General features: G+C 45.3%; 1 protein-coding gene and 1 pseudogene across 1 annotated transcript; one reads left to right on the top strand and one right to left on the bottom strand.

Annotated features, from left to right (window-relative positions):
• Positions 1-3880: 3880 nt before the first annotated feature.
• srd5a2a (steroid-5-alpha-reductase, alpha polypeptide 2a) lies at positions 3881-15508 on the bottom strand. Its single transcript, XM_056586753.1, has 5 exons — positions 15193-15508; positions 6310-6464; positions 5802-5903; positions 5350-5500; positions 3881-4999 (listed from the first exon to the last, which is right to left on the bottom strand). The coding sequence occupies exons 1-5, from the start codon at positions 15468-15470 to the stop codon at positions 4933-4935; spliced, it is 753 nt and encodes a 250-aa protein (XP_056442728.1). The 5' UTR covers positions 15471-15508; the 3' UTR covers positions 3881-4932.
• Positions 9853-9971, top strand: LOC130380222 (5S ribosomal RNA; annotated as a pseudogene).
• Positions 15509-22700: the final 7192 nt, after the last annotated feature.

Here is a 22700-nt window from a genome sequence, read left to right on the forward strand (position 1 = left end):
AGGTTGGGGTAGCCCACCAGGACCACTGGATGAGAGATCACCTGAGCTCACCTTTAACCTGACAACACAGGAGGGTGTTTGCTAGTGGCCACCGCAGCACGCTAACAGGAAGTGGTCGTGCTGCTGCTCTTTTCACTCCTGCAGGGCTCCTACCCCCCCGTGAACCCCATGTACCCCCCTGTGGACCCGGGGTTCCCCCCCGCTGGCCCGGCCTACCCCCCTTCAGGCCCAGGGTACCCCCCCGCTGGCCCGGGGTACCCCCCCGCTGGCCCGGTGTACCCCCCCGCCCAGCCCACGCAGTGGAATGTCCCGGCGCCTGGACCCTACCAGCCCGGTGCCGCTCCAATGGTACGTACCGCCTCACACCACCCTCCTCCTCCACCCAAGGGGAGCAGGGAGCCTCACACCACCCTCCTCCTCCACCCAAGGGGAGCAGGGAGCCTCCCGCCTCCCTCCTCCTCCACCCAGGAGTTCACCCAGAGTTGACTAGGCCCCGAGTGTGATTTGAGAACGAGCAAACGAGCGAGCGAGTGGGCGTTTCTCTGGAGTGCGAACGGCGTTCCCATCGTGCGACTGGCGCAAAACCAGGAGCTGCTTCGAATCGTGATGTACTCTACTCCCGTGTTTTTTTCGCGTCCCAACTTCCTTCGGCTTCCACTCCCTCTGTTGATAGTGCGGTTACGTCTTAATACATGGGGAGTACTGAGTATCACAGCAGAAAGAGTCAGCGTTGCGGAGTGGGTAGCCTCATCCACGATGCGTTGTAAATAAAACACACTTCCGCTGTATCTTCCGAACTTCCGATGCACTTCCGGGTACCTCCGGACTGTGTGTGATCACTGATCACGCCTGATGCGGCTTATGAACGATGTGGCGGGTGTAAGGGCCACTCCGGGTCATCTCCAGAACCCGGCTCTCCGGAGATGACCCTGAGTGTGAGAGGCCAGTCAGTGAACACGTGTTTGCTGGAGGTTTGCGGGCTAAAAGACTGCTTGTCTCCAGGGCTACGCTCCAGCGATGTACTCCGCTCCACCGGCCGACGCCGCACTCTCTGCTCCCGCCAACGCCCCGCTGCTGGGTCCCCAGGTAACGCACGCACACACACACACACACACACACACACACACACACACACACACACACACACACACACACACACACACACACACACTCAGTCAATCACTCACTCACGCACGCACGCACGCACGTAAGCACACACACACACTCACTCACTCACTCACTCTCTGAGCCTTGCCCTGCCCCTCCAGGTGGAGGCATCATCAGCACCAGTGCCTCCTAACCCCGCCCAACCCGGTGACTCCGCCTACAACTTCCTGTAACCCACCGACCACCACCTGGTGCACCACCTGGTCCCCCACCTGATGCCACCACCTGGTCCACCACCTGGTCCACCACCTGGTCCAACACATGGTACTCCAACCTGGTCCCCCACCTGATGCCAACTGGTCCCACCACCTGGTCCACCACCTGGTCCCACCACCTGGTCCACCACCTGGTGCCACCACCTGGTCCACCACCTGGTCCAACACATGGTACTCCAACCTGGTCCCCCACCTGATGCCAACTGGTCCCACCACCTGGTCCACCACCTGGTCCCACCACCTGGTGCCACCACCTGGTCCCCCACCTGGTCCCACCACCTGGTCCCCTCAACTGGTACCACCTCCTGGTACCCCCACCTTGTCCACTACCTTGTGCCCACTAGTCCAACCACCTAGTCCCCACACCTGGTCTCCCCACCTGGTGCCACCTAGTCCCCACACCTGGTCTCCCCACCTGGTGCCACCTAGTCCCCCAACTGGTCTCCCCACCTGGTGCCACCTAGTCCCCCACCTGGTCTCCCCCACCTAGTCCCCCACCTGGTCTCCCCCACCTAGTCCCCCACCTGGTACCCCTACCTGGTGCCCCCACCTAGTCCCCCACCTGGTACCCCTACCTGGTGCCCCCACCTAGTCCCCCACCTGGTACCCCTACCTGGTGCCCCCACCTAGTCCCCCACCTGGTACCCCTACCTGGTGCCCCCCCCTGGGGCCCCTGCCGGGCCCCTTAACTGGTGCCACCACCTGATTTAACCCGAGCATATCAGCCATGTTTGATGTTTAAACGATAGAAACGTGTTTAAATAATGGATTTGGGTTAATTAGATACATATTTAACGCTTAAATACATGCTTATCGAATAATCAACATTTGTATGCATGATGTATTCATAGTTATTCATATCGGATACATCCTTGTTTTTTAGCTTTCTTTCCCGCTCTGCTTTGTGTGTATTGTTAGGCCTTTGTTTAAGGGTAGGAGATGAGTGTGACTAAGGGCTTTACTTTGGTTATGGGTAGGAGATGAGTTGGAATAACTGTCCTACTTTGGTTAAGGTTTTGAGATGAGTTGGAATAAGGGTTTTACTGCTCGCATGGCTAGCATTTCTTTGGTGAGAGATTGGAATGATGACTTATTTTAGACAGGGTTAGAGTTACATATATAGAGATTAGCCTTGTATGGGGTTAGGATTAAGCATTGGGATTGAGGTTTAAATGTTACCTGGATCAGTGGATCAATTGTCAAGTGTTACTGCAGCGATCAGTAGGGTCTTTATATCCCCTGCTGTGAATCATCTATACCATCCGTAAATAACCAAGAAATGTTTTGAATGTTGATGTGGAAGGAAAGTAAGGTACCAAGAAAACAAATGAAAGAAACGTAAACCAGTAGATTGACGTGGATAAAGCGATAGCCTAGTGCTACATATGTACACCAAAGGTCAATACCTTCAGAACAGTTTTGCAATTAGTTGAGGTCACTTATTCAAGGATCACAGATGCCTTCCACCTAAGTCTAGTGTAGCGTGATATGGTGGCTCTCCGTGGTGGATCGGCCTCTGGTCTCCACAGGAGCTTCTGAAGCAAGGTGCTGTTTCACTACACGGCAGTTGAACTGTATACAACGGAAACAATATGCTTAGTCCGGACGTTAGCAAGTAGCAACGTCCTCAGTGGCCTTGCAGAGTTTCAACTCAAACATTTTCTACATGAAGTCGCCTTGATGAGGTCAAACGGTTGGCTCATTCTCCTTTTTGAATCTTCATTCTAACTTTTTTCTCATCTCAACGCTGATAGCCAAACTCACAAGACCATGCAATACCTCATAGTTTTACTGGGGTTGTTTTTTGGCCTGAGATTCACCATGGCTTGGTTTAACAATGTTAAATAAATTGCCAGAATCGAAGTGCTCAGATAACAGAAGTAGAAGGCAGAACATCTATTGGATCAGATACCTGGAACTGGAGGGGATATGTTACACATCAATAAAGTTGTGAAGTGTAATATTTCAAATAGCTTCTAGCGTGAAATTAACTGGACACATCTATATTCGATGCAACAGTCAGTGATTGAAATATTGTCCTGTAACTGATATATTCTATAAATAAAAAGGATGTCCTCTCTCTTTGTTTACAAGAATCTTACCGTCAACACTCCCAAAACCTCTCCCCCGCATGCCACCAAGCCAGCCGAGCTATGCTAGGACGCGTCACAGTTTTTCAGTTCATTGCTATAAAAATTCTGAAGGTCTTTGGCCTAACTGGAAGAGGCTAAATCGAACACATTGTGTCTTTAAATTGATTGACATTGATTAACATAATTACTGATTTAAAAGGAATTTTTAGTGGAAGGTTTGCTGAATGGTAGCTAACAGATGCTTCTTTGTACCCCTTGGCCACTTGCCCTAGTGGAGCGAGGCCATTGACTAGCCTAATGAGAAGATATTCTCCTCCCCCCAACTCTTCAAAGTTGACTTCTGGTGATTAAAGAAGCCTGTCACTGAAACATGAATTAATCTATTTTTAATCTGATTCCTGGGGAGAACAGGGCAGCTATTACATTTACATCAGGTGTAAAATAACCATGGACAAAGGCCTCTCTGTCTGCCTCTTTGTTTGGACGGGTGTTTGGGTATTGTATAGAGACACACAATCAGTCCACCTGGTCCGACCAGTCCAGTAACAAGTATCTTTATAATAGCCTCTGCTTTAAAGGATGTATCAGCGTTGTTGGGTGACATCACTTCTGTTGGTATTTGAAGCGAGATCCCAAACAAACCCCCTCCCATCCGTGTTTCCTGCATCCCGTAAAAAACATGATGAACGCAGCGCAAAACCCAACAACACCCACTCCTTGTCGGTTTTTTAGCAGAATTAGCAGAGAAGGAATTTAATATATATTTAAATTAGTGTATAATCCCATGAAAATTCAGTTGGTTGCAATCTGCAACCCCACCACTAGAGGCCACTAAATTCTACACTCCGCACCTTTAAGTTTGTCTGCCTGGACAGTCAAATTTTTATTTTTTTCAAAAGTGCTTTCCTATCGCAGCCATAGTTCTCCTGGTTCAGCTTTGCGTGTGTGTGTGTGTGTGTGTGTGTGTGTGTGTGTGTGTGTGTGTGTGTGTGTGTGTGTGTGTGTGTGTGTGTGTGTGTGTGTGTGTGTGTGTGTGTGTGTGTGTGTGAGAGCGATTTAAGCATCTGTTAATCTATGATCTTTGAATACCACGGGCCTTACCATGTCAACCTTGTGTTTTAAGTTTTTAAATTGGAAAGTAGAAGATGTTTGTATTACAATAGGGAATGTGTCGTAATTTATAGTAGTTCTTGACCAATTTATTGGTAGGATATAACGGTTCTCCAGTTCTACCTCCAGAAGACAGGGGGCGACATTTCTTACTCTTTTGCCCCCATCTACACTAACACACATCTGTGTAACCATTCAATTTGCCTTTATTCAACTCTCCAACAAAGTCTGTGTGAAAATGTTGCTGTTCATAACAAATAAAGTGGGATAAAAAAAAAACGTTTGCTGGTGTTTGTTTGTTAAATGTCCACACACGGAAGAATACAATACAACTTGTATGCAAGGTTCTACAGAAGGAAAGGAATCAGGGCTCTTCTGGACTGAGGGTAGTCCTTGAACTGCTGCTGGTAGAACCTGAGGAGAGAGCAGAAACACATTACGCCTTAACTTCGCTTGAGGATCCATTCATCCGTCAGGGTGTTCTCTATGTACAGAGGTGGAGGTGAACTGGTGCATGGTGCATGTGAAGGTGGTGTAATCTATCGTGGTTCAGATGTTGGTGGTGTTACCTATGGTGGTGCAGGTGAAGGTGCTGTTACTTATGGTGCTGCATCTGAAGCTTGTGTTACCTATGGTGGTGCACGTGATGGTGGTGTAATCTATGTTTGTTCAGGTGATGGTGGTGTAACCTATGGTGGTGCAGGTGTAGGTGGTGTAACCTATGGTGGTGCAGGTGAGGCACCTGTATGGGTGTAGGTGCATACCTGTGGTGGTGTATGGCTCGTGGGCCGATGGTACAGCTGGTGAAGAGAAAGAAGGCGGCTGCAGGCAGCGACCAGACGGCCACAGCATAGCCAAACCATTCCAGGATCTCCCCGAAGTAGTTTGCCCCCGACACAAACTCAAACATCCCCCCTAGGGCCGGATGAAGGCGGCACGGTCAGTACTGAAGGACTGCACTGGGACTGTAGTATCACGTCATCACTGTAGTATGCTGTTAGTACTGTTAGAAGTACTGTAGAACTGTTAGTAGCACTGTGTTAGTATAGTACTGTTAGTAGTACTGTAGTACTGTTAGTAGTCCTGTAGTACGGTTAGTAGTGCTGTAGTACTGTGAATTGTACTGTATTGCTGTTAGTAGTCCTGTTGTACGGTGTTGGAATCGTAATGCTTTGTGATTACTGTGGTAGTACTGTAGTACGGTGGGTATTGGTACCTCTGGGGATTCTGTAGTGGACTTCTCCTGGTTTCCTAAGGCTCCGTAACAAATGGTCACTGTGGATGTTGATTATCAGACCTGCAAAGAACAGAAGCAGACCTACACACACACACACACACACACACACACACACACACACACACACACACACACACACACACACACACACACACACACACACACACACACACACACACACACACACACACACACACACATATCAAATATAAATGAAATATTGGCACAGAAACACAGTAAGGCCAGAACAATATGCATTGATAGTATGCACACCAAAAAGTGGTTTAATTTGCTGAACACAGTTGCCCACTAAGATTATTTTTTACTTTCTATCGGTTTTTTATTATAATTTTCAAGTGTGATTTGAGCATAGGGTTAGCTTATGTAAGGTATGTGTCTTTTCATAATTTGTCTTACCAAATAAATGCATTAGTAAATCGTATTCATGGTCATTTAAAAACAGGGGCCTTGGCCGCCCTAGACCCACCCACTGCCATCCGTACGGGGTTCTGCCAGGAGGGGGCGCAGTGGAGTTGGTAGTGTCCCTGCAGAAGCCCGTTCATGCCGCAGAAGATGAACGATTTTACGGCGATGTGGACAGGAAACGGCCGCCCGCGGGTCCGCCAGGCGTAGATGAACGACCTGGGGAAGTATTTTATATTCAAAGTTGTCTCCTCTGCCTGAATGTCATGCCTTATGAATAAAATACATATTTGCGTGTGTGTGTGTGCGTGTGTGTGTGTGGATCCAGGGTCTGTGGCCATTTCCATGCAAAATATGACACTGGGTTCAAAATTAAATCATAACATGAATTCAAACATTTGCACAACAATTTATTCACAATCAGGGTAACATGTTGTACACACAGTAAGCCACCCACATACAGTTTAAACTTCAGTTGAGAGTTGCGTAACTAGCTCAATTTGGAAATGTGTAAAATCATCAATAAATATGTACTGACATTTGTGAATTTGTCAAATATAGATTTGAAAGTGTATGGACAAATCTGTCGATTAGTAGCCTACATAGATATAAAATGTATGTAGGCTACTAATTGACAAAGCTCCAAGAGCTTGAAATAGGCCTACAGATTCATCAGTTTCAAGTTTTCAACTGTGAGCAAACGCAGATCCTGAGTTTTTATGGGATTGTTAAATGGCTTATCGTCAAATAATACAATTACGGTAGTGATTGCAGTTAGATTACTTTCACTAACATGAACTAGGGCTATATCTAGTTCATATTTCATGACCGCTCATGTCGCTCCTCCACAGTCATCGTATAAGACACCCCATAATAGCTGTGATGAGTTGTGATAGTCCCGACCCGGGTCAGGCCTGAAGAGGAGGGGGGCCAGACCCATGTGCTAGACTCAGCAAAGAAAACATGAGCTGGCCAATAAATCTGGGGCGCAGTCAAGGTCCAGATATTGAACCTGACGTGCTACGTGTCTGAGCTGGGATTTTGTACCATCATTACTGTTAGCATAGCTTATAACCAGAGGCCAGAGGCGTCGTCAGCCCCTTTTTACTGGGGCACGTGCCCCAGTAAAAGTCTCCAGTGCCCCAGTAAAATTCCATTGATCATTATTAAATTAATCTGCAGAAGCGCCGCACTCGCTATGGAATCGACAGGATTCATCAAGTACATCTCCTGCTGCCTCGGGAGTCTTCAGTCGAGCCTGCCTCTTACCAGCCAATCAAAAAACGAAAGGGGCTACATAAAAGCCAATCAGAAAATAGCCCTATTGTATCTGGGTAAGATATAACGCAACAACCAATGAAAAAAATCAGTTATTTACGGATTCGTCCACGTGACTCTTCTGAATGTTTCAGTGGTAAAGTGTGTAAAGTATGACCAAGTGTTTCTTTCTGTTCAATAGTCTAGATAGAACTTTATCAATCCCCTGTAGGAGAAATTTGTTAATAAAACAATAATGGTAAAAAAAATAAGGAATCTCCCACTTCCGGCTTCCATGAAAGAGAACCATACTAATTCACACAATAGCGTTGATGCAAATCTAGCATTAAAGGTTAATTTAAGGAAGTTCTCTCCAGTCACGCTGAAACTAGTTTGCTAGTAGTAGCGCTTTAATTTGCAGTGTAAGAGAATTCTGAGAAATCTGAATGCTGACAAAATTCTCAGAATTCTGACACTGCAATTTATTTGCACGCTACGACTAGTGAACTACTTTAAAAAAAACTCGACACTGCGACCAGGCGACAAATGACTGGTGAGAAGCTTCTTAAATTAACCTTTAATGCTAGATTTGCAGCACTTTAATTCCCGTCAACTTTGTTTTCTAACACCAGCATTTCCACAACTATGCTCATGTTCGTGACTGCTATAGGCCTACAAAACCATTTATAGTGCATCTATTTTTCTGCTGGGTAGTGATAGTCGCCCTAAATGCAGCTTTAATTTGGGCTCTGATTCTGAATAAATGCCGCTGCTGAACTGTGTGAATAAATAAAGGGAACTGAAATCTAAAGAAGACACGTGGTTTTGATGTAGGCCTACCGTGAATTCCAGCTGAAAGTGGAACATTGCTGCCATCAGGGGAAATTAATGTAACCTAGGCATATTGTAAGTAGCTTTCAATTCCTTGTTTTTTTGTTGATCATGTTTCGTTGGAAACCACGGGAGCTGGAAACAGCCCAGAGTAAGTCATCTCCTTTTTTAACGTTACAACAAATTCACAACTTGTTTGACACAAACAATGACAACTTGATTGCTGTTAAAGAATGTTGCCCACATAATTAGCACCAGTTTTTCAATACTGAGCGTCTGTAGCCTGTAGTTTTATAGCGCACGCACACACACACACACACACACACACACACACACACACACACACACACACACACACACACACACACACACACACACACACCATGCGTGCACGCACACACGCGGAAAATGAATAATGAATGAAAAATTGTCTTGTCTTCAAAACTTGAGGAAGTTTTAGTGGACAAAAACTTCCTTAACACAAAAAAGGAAATTATGGATATACAGGGTGTTTTTAACATATATGGATCCAACAATGTTCCCAACACTGACACAGATAATTCAGATCATTGCACTCACAATTCCTGTAAACAGTTGTAGTTGTGAGCGATCTTTCAGTGTGTTGAGAAGGCTCCACACCTGGCTTAGGTCAACCATGGGGCAAGGAAGGCTTCACCAACTTTCTCTTTTGTCCATTGAAAAGGAGCAACTATGCAAAGTGAGTCAAAGCCACGTTATTGACCGCTTTGCCACCATGAAGGCGCGGCGATACAGCTTAATAGTGAAAAAATAATCATTAAAAAAGGCTCTATGCAGTAGTGTATGGCCTTATTTAGTTTAATTTAAGAGCTTTGATGGTTCTATAACATTTTCCAGGTTGATTGGTGGCAATGAGCCACCTCACCTTAAGTCAGAAATTCTATTAGTTTTAAACCTTGTTTCTTGCCTTTTTAGTACATGTCGTTCTGGCAAAATTATGCTGTTTCCACACAGCTTCTAAATAAATATAGATGTGTAGACTTCTCCTGATAAAGAGGTGAAGGTCATAAAGAGACTTTTTGTTTATTTGTCAGTTACCTTATTTGTAAATCTTTGAGATGTGTATGTGTTTAAATAAATATAATTGTACGGTACTCATGAATCCATCTTTGCGTCTTTACCTTTACCAGTGCTTTAATATAGCCTACAATATGAAAGTGACAATGATTTTGAAGCTTGTACATACCCTTCTGTATCCATCTATTTCATATTGTGCACACGTAAAAAAAAAAATGTTGGCAGTTGGGGGCCTTTGCCCCAGTAAAACTCTAGGTCTAGCAACGCCCCTGCCAGAGGCCTATATTAGACATTCTCTGTTATAACCTACTCTCCAAGGCGAAGCTAAACCATTGAACTGAAGCAGCTCTACCACCACAAAAACAGCATCAGGTTGACTCAGCACTTCAAGGTTCACGTTGACTTAGCAGCAGGTGAAGAGGGTAGTGGTTCACGTTTACTGGGCGCAGCCTTCTGTAAATGCAAATACAGCCATTCCACGCTGAACACGCCCGATCTCGTCTGATCTCTGAAGCTAAGCACTGTCGGGCCTGGCTAGTACTTGGATGGGAGACCGCCTGGCAATACCAGGTGCTGTAAGGGACAACAGATGGAATTTAGCCTTCCGGCTAATTTGGGTGCATTTACAGGAACGTTAATTAATGTACACTGTCCATGTTAAAATAATAATAAATGCGTGATTTATCTGCTAAGGAATACGATTTGGGTCAACAGAATCAAACAAAACGTATTACATATATATATCTATATAAAATAAGAGTATAAAACCCAATGAAGCAAAACAATATAATCAAAATGTATAACTTGCAATCAAATGATTTGTTAATGTTGTAAACTTGGTCGTATACATCTTTGATAATGTCCTTTGTCTATAGTTCCCCACATGTTTCCTGTATTATCATTTGAAACGCGACAAAGAATCTAAGTTGGCGCCACAGGGTTTGTTTTTCGTCTGAGATCGTGTCTCTTACTAGTTGCTTCTTGCCCAAGATGTTGGAGGCAGGGCCTGGTTTCTCAACATCGATATTGTATTGAATCTATTTTCACCGTTTGAGGATATGGTTCTGTCCCTTGGAATTCAGAGATTCAAACAATGTTGTGTACTTGTAACTCTATGAGCAAATACTCAGAAATGAAACCACAACACATGTGTGTTTAGTGCAAAACCAGTCAAAAGCATACAGAAACACAATTGAGACTTGTGAAGAAAGTACAGCAATTGTTCACGTTGACTTTTCAGAATCCTGGAGATGCAAGTATCAATCTGAAGTACAGGCCTGACATTTTGGACAAAATCTGCCACAGATAACGCTACACACCGGAATGTATTACATTAAGGTTGGAAAGGCAGGGTTTTGTACACTTTCAGAGTCAAAGAGAGATGTTGTGTCATTACGATTTAATCTTTGCCTCATTTTCATTAACTCACTGATTCTTCGGGACAAAACATGTCCTACATAGAAAAGTCAAATTGATATCAAAAATGAAGAAATTCAAATTCACAAATTCATTGTTAAAACATATATATCAAATAAAAAAGAAGGGGTATAAATATAAAAAAACAATTCATGAAGTGAACGTCAAACAATATTTTCCATAAAAATCTGCCTCAGTTTCTGTCAACACCGTCATATTTTTTCATAAGCCTCAATAAATCAGGGAATAGCAAGGTCAGCTATATCCCTGAGGACCCCTTTTCATCTCCCTGCCTGTGGTGAATGCAACATGCTCTGATACGTTTTACATTTTTTGATATTTTAGACAATCAATGTCAATGTTCCTATGGTCACAGCTGGACCATGTCAATACCATCTTACTGTTAAGATACTTTTTTTAAACCATAGAGGATGGAATTTAAGCATTTTAGTGAGGTTATTGGGACACTTAGCAACTGAGGAAAAACTAGCTAGCTGCAGTTTACAATACATGTTTTGGCGGGAAAATACTTGCCCTTCCGTCAACTCCCTCAGACGTCTGACGGAGTTGACCTATAAGCTGACGGCGTTGACAAATCCACCAATGACCTCTTAATGTGCTCATATAATATCATTTGTGTATATAGTAAAGGGTTAAAATGTTATTTCAGGGTTTTATTAACACATAAATGTACATACATAGCATGCATTACATTATTTAAACATACACATCTGACTTGTAGAGAATGGGCAGGCAGTGGTCTGCTTATTATTGTGTAACGTGTAACTTTCCCAGCACATATATCTCTGTCTCTACATATATATGTAGAGACAGAGATAGAGAGAGAGAGATATGAGAAGCCAGTGTGTAGATTTTCAAAACATCTGGTTATGAAAACTACATCCCGCACCTTGAGGATTTTACATCCATCCATCCATCAATCAATCATGTAAAGTAAACAGGAATCGGATTCTACTGTCTTATTTAAGTACAATTTTCATTCATTCACAGAAAAGGTCCAGACAGAAAAGATCCAATGAAGATGCAGTGCTGGAGGCTCACACCCCTCCAGATAGTCCGCAAGATCAGAATATTCAAGAATACAATGCCAGACGCAGCAGACAGTCTCCAAGACAGGAAAGGGAGAGAAGTAAAACGAGAAAAAGGCATTCAAGAGAAATAAAAACTTTGAAAGAGAAGCTTAAGAAGGTAACAAAGCAACGAAATAAACTGAGAAAAAGAATATGTTGAGGAAGAAAGGCTACAATTAAAACCCCACTTGACTCCCCAGGCACAGAAACAAAGAAGATGCTTTCAGGAAGCAGAATTAGGAATCCAAAAATCAAGAAAGCCCTTCTATTCCACAACATCCTCAGAAGAGAGCTGAGGAAAAACAAACAAACTACTGGGCCATGGCGTCAGGAACCAGAAATAAGTGTGTCATCACTCAGGCAAGATTCTAAAAAGGTGTCGTCTCCTTCACCAAATCCACCAGTTTGGGATAACCTACAAGTTAATGAGAGGAAAGAAACAGGCAAAGAAAAAGCCAACATTCCTAAAGGGTATAACAGATACTGTTAAGGATTTCTTCCTGAACTCTGCACATGTGACCACTGATAAGACTGACACCATCAGGAATAAGATGAAGCAGCAGAGAATGATCCACATTAGGAACCCCACAGTGAAGCTGAGCTATTCTGTACTCTGAAGACATTCTATATAGCACCAAAATTATCTGATCGAAAGACATGTCTGTGTCAAAATCATGAAAATGCATACTGAATGCTCGAGGTCCTTAGAATGTCTGGAGTCATGAAGTCAAACAAACTGGATGACAGTTTTCAATTAGTTTGTTGCTCTCCAGCAAGTGAGGCCTGCCTTCTTCGCATCTGCTCCCGATGTCTAAACAAAGCTACAGTTACAACCCAAGAGCAAGACAAATTCCATGTGCAGTGGGAGAGAGTTCAAGAAGACACAGTCAATGGAATCCACATCAACACTAAACTCGTCCAACACAGTGGCAGTCTTTCAGAGCTCATCAAACTCTACTCAGAAATGAAACCACAACACATGTGTGTTTAGTGCAAAACCAGTCAAAAGAATACAGAAACACAATTGAGACTTGTGGAGAAAGTACAGCAATTGTTCACGTTGACTTTTCAGAATCCTGGAGATGCAAGTATCAATCTGAAGTACAGGCCTGACATTTTGGACGAAATCTGCCACAGATAACGCTAGATACCGGAATGTATTACATTAAGGTTGGAAAGGCAGGGTTTTGTACACTTTCAGAGTCAAAGAGACAGGATGCTGCAGCAATCTGGACACATGGATCCAGTCCTAAAAGATATCAAAACGAGATATCCACAGGTTACCACCGGTCACTTTTGGTCTGATGGTCCAAGTAAACAGTATAAGAACAAGAAGATTTTTTTCCTTCTGTCTTGTATCCCCCCTACACTGGGGTTTGCAAGAGCAACATGGAACTTCTTCCCCACTTCCCATGGTAAGGGCGCACCAGACGGCATTGGTGCGCCCAGTGAAAAGAACAGCTGACAACCTGGTCCTGAGAGGAAATGATTTGACAGATCGACACACATTCTTTGAAAAGGTCTCAAACAGTCTGAAGAGCGTTCAGCTGTACCACATTGCAGAAGAAGACATGCAAAGACACGATACACTTCTCATGCATCCTCTCAAACAGGTTCCCTCAACAAGACAAATACATCAGGTCATCCCACAGAATAACAGGATCTACCACAGACAACTATCCTGCTTTGGCAGCAAGATGTTGGTTTGCCAGTGCTTCTGCCCAGCAACCTTCTATTTCCATGGCTACCCAGAGAAACAGCACAGTGGGAGGGCAGCGAAGAAAAGACCTTTGGCCATGTTGCTGGAGGACATAGAAAAAGAGATGGGAGGGGAGATGGAAAGGGAAGATGTGATGGAGGAGGAGTCGGAGGAGGAGCCTCTGAAAGGTCCCGAGGGTACTGTGACAGTAACGACTGTTAGCAGCCTTAATAATGGAGACTGGAGTATATGATGGCCACTGGTGGCTAGCCAAGACCATTGCTGTGGATACTGAGCGGCAAGATGTGAAACTGGAGTTTCTGCATCCCCATGGTCCAACAGCAAAGTATCAGCCTAAGCTTCTCACAAAGGATGTCTGTTTCTGCCCAGTTGAAGACATCATAGTGAAACTGATGGGAAATGCATCACCAGTCCAATTAGGAACACGAGAGATCTACAGCATAGCCCCTGATGTGATGGACTTCATAGAGCGTGAGCATGTCCGACGCCTGTTGCTCAAGGCACAAGGGCAGGTTAGACAAAAATGAAATCTTAAGTAAGCTAATTGAACCTGATTCTAAGCTACAGATTTTGTGTTGCAGTATTATTGTCAAGGAATTTCAATTTAAGATCACACCCACGCACACGCACGCACGCACGCACACACGCACGCACGCACGCACGCACACGCACGCACGCACGCACGCACACACACACACACACACACACACGCCACTTTAAAAAAGAAATCAGTATGAAGACCTAGTAAATGACTACTGACAAAGTAGGAAAGGAAGAGGAGAAGAGGTGGATGAGAAAGAGGAGAGCAGGAAGTGGCGTAGGGGAGGTAGATAAGAATAGAGGGGGAGGAGGGCCCCTGCTTTCCCCTATTGTTTATTTGATAGTTGGAAACGTTGTATGTGCAATATGTTTATTATAATTTGCTTTACAGTAAGTTCAATACTCTAATAACAAGGAGTAGTTTTATAAGTAGTGTTTAAAAAGCACATTTGTTCAATAATCAGCAATGCACACACATTTTTGGTCAACACCGTCGGTTTTTCGTCAACACCATCAGATCTTCGTCATCAGTGTCAGATGTATGTTTTTGTTCATTTTTTGGGGAAAAATAATTCAGTTATGTTGTTTTTGTAATCAAGGACCATCTAATCTACATCCTCTTGTGTCTTATTTATTTAACAAATTTGTTTTTACAATATTGAAATAAAAAAAAACGATATTTAGAAATCTGGGTTTTCAGAATAGTGTGAAATCACAGCTTAAGTTTATATATTGTATTTTTTACAAATCAGCGTAACTAAACACTATGACAACATACTTCAGAACTTTAGATACTTGTTGGATTTGAATAATTAAAATTAAAAAATACTTTTTAGTGTGTCTGATGGAGTTTACACAAATCTCACGAGAGAGAAGAATCAGTTTGGTTCGTTCTTGTTAAAGATTCGTTCATATGAACTGATTCGGTCGCGAACGAACCATCATCACTCCCACCCCAACCGCGTGCTGCGCGTGCACGTAGTGGCGGCGCTGCAACCGGACTGTCCGTTTAAAATCCGTACGGGTGGCCACCCACCTGTGGAAGTAATGCAGGCAGAAGGTTCCGAGCAGCAGGCTGCGGCCCACTCCGGCCCGGGACTCGGTGCTGAGCAGCAGGAGCAGCGGCACCAGCAGCGAGGGCACCTCTTGGATCATCCAGACCAGTTTGGTGTTCACTAAACACCGGTCCTCGGACCTCGTGTAGCGGCCGTAAAGCGTCCGCCTTTCCGTGTTTAGCAGCACCCAGCAAACCAGCGGCCCCCCAAGGAGCAGAGACCAGCTCAGCCACTGGACCAAATTCTCGCTACACTCCATTTTCGTCTGTGTCCCCTCTCTTCTGTGCCCGCTATATATCCTCTACTCTCTCTCTCTCTCTCTCTCTCTCTCTCTCTCTCTCTCTCTCTCTCTCTCTCTCTCTCTCTCTCTCTCTCTCTCTCTCTCTCTCTCTCTCTCTCTCTCTCTCTCTCTCTCTCTCTCTCTCTCTCTCTCTCTCTCTCTCTCTCTCTCTCTCTCTCTGTGTTTATTTGTCTCGTTCTCGGTCTGTCTGCCTGTGTCTACATCGGTTATGTAAAAGGTGTCCCTTCAGTCCTCTCTCGAATGTGTTAGGCCTACTATATTAACCGCGTTTCTTCATCAAATCCGTAGCCCGTAGCCGTTTTTCCCCATGGTTGCGACCCACGAAAACTTTGTGATACTTTTTTGTACTGTCGTTGTGTATGAGCGACTGAGCGTTGATGAGTAATAATAATGACTAGAAAATGCGCTGAGTGGGCAGTGCAAAGTGTGGTTATATTTTTTTAATAAAGCCAGATAGTTTAAAATGCAAAGGAATGTGGAATGGCTTAAATCAAGTCAAAGTATTTGAACACAGTTCAAAAGTGTAAATTAAGCAAACAATGTCAACATCCACACCAGTTAAAAAAAATGAGTTAGGCAAGACAAGGCAACATTATTTATCTAGCACTTTTCATACACAAGGCAGGCTCAAAGTGCTTCACATCTAAACTTTGTCATAAATAAAAGAATAGATAACTAAAAGAAAACATGCAAAGAAATGAGTAAAATAGATATGCATTTGGTACTTTCTCTGGAACTCTAACCCTGACAGAACTTGGGCCTCAAACCCCAATCCTTTCTCTCTGGTGTATCAGATCATGTATCTTTCTGGTAAAAAATAGAAGATAAAGCCAAAGTTAAAAAGGCATTTTAGTAATAAAATACGATTTAAGAATTGGTGTAATATGTTCAATTTTTTTGGTCTTTGTTAGAACTCTAGCAGCGGCATTTTAAACAAGCTGAAGTTTCTTGTTTGAGTTTTTTGGAAGTCCTGTATAAGGGGGTGTTCACACAGGCAGTTTTTTTTTCAGTTGTGGGTGGTTGTTTTACATTATATTCCTATGATACAGGGTGTTTTTGTAAAAACATCCTGGGTGCTTTTAAAAACACCGCTGCCAGATGTTTTTTTTCACTGCTCTGGGTGGTTTTCAAGTTGGGATAAATTCAACTCGCCAAGAAAAAGCACCCGACGTCAGGCGGTTTTTTGACAGCTGACCAATGAACGAGAACCGACGTCACTAGGACAACGTTGGAAATTCAAGAATGGCGACCCAAACCAAGAAGTCTTTCCGACGGAGCAACTTGTTGTTCTTGTTAGTGAACATGTTGAGTTATATGACATGACCAACAAGTTATACCACAACATATATCACAAGGAGAGTATCTGGAGGACGATCGGTGGGATTTTGGGACATTATCAAACCGTAGCTCCTGAATACAACTATGAAACGCCCCGTACTGCTGCCGTCCCCGGTTTATGTCATGCACCCGCAAATGGGAAGGTTCATCGTTATCCTCGTCGTTGTCATCTAACGCCAAAACAAGGGCTAATTTTCTCATCCTCGACATTGTAACTGACACTGTAGCGTAGTCAAACCACTTTGATACGGTAACCGATTGGCAACGTTGGCTCTAGAACATTCTGCTCTAGAATGAGCTTGACAAAACCACCCTGTAAGTTTTTTAGTTGGTAAAAAACCGCCCGGGTCAGGTGTTTTTTAATATAAAAAAACTGCCTGTGTGAACACGCCCTTAGGAGACCATTGCAGTATCAAACTTACTAGTGATAAAGGCATATACACGTTTTTGTCTTCGGCGGACATGAGCACTCTAAGTCTTGCTAAATTTTTAAGGTGATGATATGCATATTTTGTAACTGATTTGATGTGACTGTCGAAATGTAAATCTGAATCTATGATGGTGTTGTTGATAGGCTTTAAGGTTGTTTTTGGTTTGGAGGCTATAGGTATGAGATTTGTGAGGTTAGCAATGTGTCTAAGTTTCCCTTTGTTTACTCTCTTAGTGGTTACAGCAGGAAGGCAAAAGTTGATGTTTGTTTTGATGTAGGTGTAACAGGTATAGAAAATGCCTTTTGTTATAAAACAGTTCCCCCCATTTTCTGGTTTTAGCAGTTAATAGCAGTTATTGTATTATTTTCATGCCACTAGATGGCACTGTGCACTGTTGCCGTAGTGAGTTGCCATGGAGACGTAGCTCGAGTTAATAAACGATAGTTATGATATTATAACTCTAGTTCTATGATTGTAGGCGTAGCCGCCTAGGCTTCGCCTTATGGGCTTGTCCCGTGCGCGCGAGCACGCGGTACCGTGTATATAAGGCGGCGCATACCGCCGCTCATCCTCCACGCTATTCTTTCAGCATTTGGAGGGTACAGCTGGTGGGAAACTAGACGGCCACGCCTAAAATCATAGAACTAGAGTTATAATTTCATGACTATCGTTCCATTTCATGTAGGCTACGCCGTCTAGGCTTCGACCTTATGGGCTAAGGCGAAGCTGCGAGCGGAGCCTAATCAATGTACTCCTGCTGGACACTAGTAAAAAAAAAGAAATTAAGTCACCAGGGCACATAAGACAAAAAAAAGCAGAGGATGTGCAAAACACAACAGCTTAATAAAAAACTGATTCCTCTTAGATCAAGCACGGCGATGTTCAAGAGAAAAAAGTGAGTCTGCAAAGACTCCGGCCCCAATCCGTCCTTCATGGAATCCTCGAAAAGTGAAGAGAAAAACCAGAGTAATACGGTTTCCATTAGGTCCGCTACCACCGTGGACGGAGCTACGGAGTTCCACTCTCCAATGAGGAGCTTCTCTCGTCCGTTTCTTATTTTAAAAAACGGCGGGAGTGCTATACTGGCAGACAAAACCAACTCGTCAATTGGCGAGCCAATAGGAACCCCTCTAATCCGCTTTCCATTTGAAAAATGGAAGAGAAATACTGGGAGAGAAATACTGGCAGTCAAGTCCAACTCGCCAGCCGGCGAGAGGAAATTCAACGATGCCGCTTAAAATAACATACCTTCATTCTCAAGCCGTAGAATGGGCACCGGACTCCAACACAGAGTTGCCAAGTGAGCCCCTGGACATGTCTGACATGTAAAAACGGACAAAGGGGCCGGGGGAAGACTAAGACGCAGCTGCGCAGATGTCTTCCACCGAAACGCCTCTGAGTAGAGCCGTTGAAGCGGCCACGCTCCGTGTCGAGTGAGCTTTAACGCCCAAAGGTGGCGCTAAGCCCTGCCGAGCGTTGGCTAAGCAAACACCTTCACATATCCAGCGAGAAAACCGCTGTTTAGAGAGAGTGCGGCTCCTGCTAGCGTCGCTATAACACACAAACAAGTGTGGAGCGGAACGCGGCCGAGAGTTTCCCGTACATATCCAGCGCCTGCACCGGGCACAGGAGATGCAACTCCGCCTCCGCCTCACTAGAATGAGGCGGGGGGTGAAAAGCCTTAAGCACAATATCTCTTAATAGACCGGAAAGAACTATTAATGTTCTTAGGGAGGAACGCAGGATTAGGTGTGAGCAGCACAAAGGAGCTGTCCTCGTTTAGCAACAAGCAGCTCGGGCTGACAGACAGAGCGGTTAGCTCACCGGCCCGCTTCGCAGAAGCCAAAGCCAATAAGAGCGCCGTTTTAAAGGACAGGGCATCCAAAGGGGCCTGTGACAGAGGCTCGAAAGGGTCCCTGGACAACCCGCGCAACACGGTGGGGAGATCCCAGCGTGTTGTAATTATGCGCGAAACAGGCCTGACCCATCTAGCCCCACACAAGAATCTCTTGACCAGTGGATGGCTGAAGATCGGTCCACCATCACAGCCCGCATGGCCAGCCGAAACGGCTGCCGCATAGACCTTGATAGTGGAAAAAGCCAAACCCTTCTCCAAAATGCTGAAGAAACGCAGGTACGCTTCCCACCCCGCAATGGGATGGGACAGCGTGGTTCCTGTCACACCAATCGGAGAAAGCGCACCACTTCGCCGCATAGTGGGAAGAAGTAGAAGGTGCACGAGCACTCTGAATAGTGTTGATAACTGTTTTAGGCAAACCTTTGCCCTGCAGGATCAACCTCTCAGGAGCCAGACCAACAGCCGTCCCGATACATCAGGTGGGTGGTGCACCGTCCCATGGGCCTGTGAAGGCGCATCCGGTCTGAACGGTACCGGCCACGGCGCCGTCCGTGAGAGCGCCCTCAGCTCTGGAAACCACAGAGCTGAGCGGTTCTCCGGAGCCACTATAATCAGGGGCAATCTCTCCTGTCTGACCCATTCCAGAAGAGGAAGGATCAGCTGGAGCGGGGGAAACGCATACAAGAGAGCCCGCGGCCAAGGTGTGTGTGCCAAAGCATCTACCCCCAACGGGGGGAGATCCCAAGGGTTGAGAGAGAACCACCACCTGCCGTGTGTGTTCTCTCTGCACGCAAACAGGTCCACCTGAGCCGTCCCGAACCTCTGCCAGATCAGTCTGACAATGACGGGATGCAACCGCCACTCGTCGCGGCGGGGACCACCGCGATATGCAGGGCTCTCAGACTGAGGAGATACTGATGAGCCCAAAGCCAGAGCTCGACCGCCTTTTGGTGGAGAGCAGAGGAGCGCACTCAGAACGTGGTGGCCACGTACAAGTTGAAAGAAATGCAACAGCACTTTCCTCACAGCGACGAGTTCCAGCACATTTGTGTGGACTGTAGGGGGCGTGCGCCACTCGCCTCCCACCGAGTGAGAGAGGCACGTTCCTCCCCAACCCGTCAACGAGGCGTCCGTGAAGACCACTACGTAGGACGTCACTCTGCCCAGGGGAACACCCCATGGAAGGGCGGGGTGGTTTCCCCAATATACCAGGTCTGGTGACACCGAACAGGGTAAGAGGAGCACCCTGAGCTTGTGTCGCACGGGGTCCAACCGTTGGTGAGCAAACCACCGCTGGAGTCTGCACATAAAGAGCAGACCCAGGGGAACCACGGGATGGGTGGCTGCCATCAGCCTTAACAGGCGCATGGTGGACAGCGCGGTCACGTTTCTGAGAACGCGAAAGTGGGAGAGTGCCAACAGGATTGCGCCTCGCCGAGGAGGCGAGGGCATCGCTGTCATGGCGGCTGAGTCTAGGCAAAGCCCCAAGACTAGACTATCTGCCGGCCGGGGAGCGGTAAGCTCTTCTCCCAGTTGATGGCAAAACCCAGGAAAGAGAGATGGTTTATCACCGTCATGGTGTCCCTTCTCGCAGCTTCCTCTGAGTTGCTCAAAATAAGTAGGTTGTCGATGTAGAAGAGAACCCTCTTTCCCTGACGCCTGAGCGGTCCCAACGCCGTCTCCACACACTTTGAGAAGGTGCGCGGGGCCAGGGAGTAGCCGAATGGCAGGCACTGGTACTCCACCCCCATAAAGGCAAAACTGAGAAACTTCCTGTGCGCCTGCCGAACAGGGACGTGGAAGTAAGCATCCTTGAGATCCAGGGATGTGAACCAGTCGCCCTCTCTCACACATCAGAGCAACGGTACCGTGGGAAATGTGTGCGGTGCCCACGTTGATTGGTGCATAGTTGAATTTTTTTAAATTATTATATTATATTTATATATATTGTATTCTAAAGTATTTGACTCAGAAAGGAGTTAATAAACTGTTGATTGCTTATGCAAGATTGAAAACTGTTGTTCTCCACTTCGTATTACCCACAGCGCAAACCAGCCTGTGGGCCTTGTTCCTGCCCAGAGTCCCCTAGATCCCCTAGGTAACATAGGCAACCTTGGTTTCAGCAGATTATGCGATACTTCCTTTATAATGTGTCTACGGCTGAACCATTTTTTTGTCTCCATTATACTCAGGACTACTATCAGTACAGGGGGGGGGGGGGGGGGGGGGGGGGCTGGGGCTCTCTCCGCTTGGGTGTTATCAGCCTGTGGCCATTAAGTAGCGATTCTATCATTGACACAGATGCAAGTTTGATGCCAACATATTCCAGTTTCTTAAATTCAGCTGGAAAATCACAGAGGGATGAGACAGCTGTTCTGGAGTTCTTGTTGTGGCTACGGGAGAAATGAGGCTGGAGGTCATCGTTAATGTGGGAGTGCAGAGGAGGCGGGGGGGCAGTTCCTCGCCAAGCCAGCATCAGCGATGGGGGTTAAACAAAAACCTAAAGTGATCAAGTTTTAATACATTTGAGTAAAATGTAGAATAGCTGAACTGTTCTGATAAAGATTGCGAGGGTTGAATCAAACAACCGTGTTTGTGCGTGTGTGTGTGTGTGTGTGTGTGTGTGTTTGTGTGTTTGTGTGTTTGTGTGGTAGTAACATGGAATGTGTGTTATAATTAACGCTATTCTTTCACATCTAGAGAGTAGGGTGCCAACATGTGTAGAGAATAACAAAGAAAGAAAGAATAAAGTGGACATTAAATAAACTGCTGCGGAGATGGAGCTTTATACCATAGGTGTCCGAAGAGCTCAACTTTCTTCCTTACGCCGCGGTCAACCGCTGCCCGGACAGATCTCCACACACAGCGCACCACGCTGTGCCATTATTTACACCTAAGTGAAATATTTCAATGATTCATTTGTTTAAATCATGAAATGTCTTACCTTCCACCAGGAGGGTAAGTCTCAAAAGGTCGCTGCTCAAGAAGGGGGCTTTTCACAGAGGGCTGTATTCAAACATATTCACAGAAAGTTGAGTGGAAGGAAAAAGTTTAGTTGGAAAAGGTGTACAAAGCAACAGAGATCATCACAGCCTTAAGAGGGGTCTAGAAGAAGAGATTATCGTATCCCCCATATGTATGCAAATTAAGAATAAAACACCACTACACACATACTAAGTCAAACCAAAAGAAAACCCTTCTACAGCACTGTAATGTAGCTACTCACAGCAAAATAGGGTGACTCAAACCATCCGCTAAAACAACCATAATATGGCTTACTCTAGACTCAGCCCCCTCTTATACAGCAGAAAGCCCCACAAGAGAATAACATAAAAAATTGTCTGTTCAATTTGTAACGGTGGATTCAGTAACGTTGTTATGAGTTTTAACAATATCAGTTAGATGGGCCCCAGAAACTCTTTCTGTCGCGGCGGCTACCTGGACTGTTTTTGTGCACTGATCCCTCAAATGAACTGTCGCTAAACCCATCCCCCTTCCCATATTAGGGTAGTGGAGACGGCCCTACTTCCAAAGTAGGTGATCCCGTTTTCTGAGCAATGA

The sequence above is a fragment of the Gadus chalcogrammus genome, chromosome 3 (genome assembly GCF_026213295.1).
Source record: "Gadus chalcogrammus isolate NIFS_2021 chromosome 3, NIFS_Gcha_1.0, whole genome shotgun sequence".
In the NCBI taxonomy this organism is placed as follows: domain Eukaryota; kingdom Metazoa; phylum Chordata; class Actinopteri; order Gadiformes; family Gadidae; genus Gadus; species Gadus chalcogrammus.

Coding starts and splice junctions, on each gene's coding strand:
- srd5a2a (XM_056586753.1), bottom strand. CDS start 15,470: ATGGAGTGTAGCGAGAATTTGGTCCAGTGGCTGAGCTGGTCTCTGCTC. Junction 5,904..6,309: donor CCCCGTACGGATGGCAGTGG/GTGGGTCTAGGG, acceptor GTGTGTGTGTAG/GTCTGCTTCTGTTCTTTGCA. Junction 5,501..5,801: donor CCACTACAGAATCCCCAGAG/GTACCAATACCC, acceptor ATCCGGCCCTAG/GGGGGATGTTTGAGTTTGTG.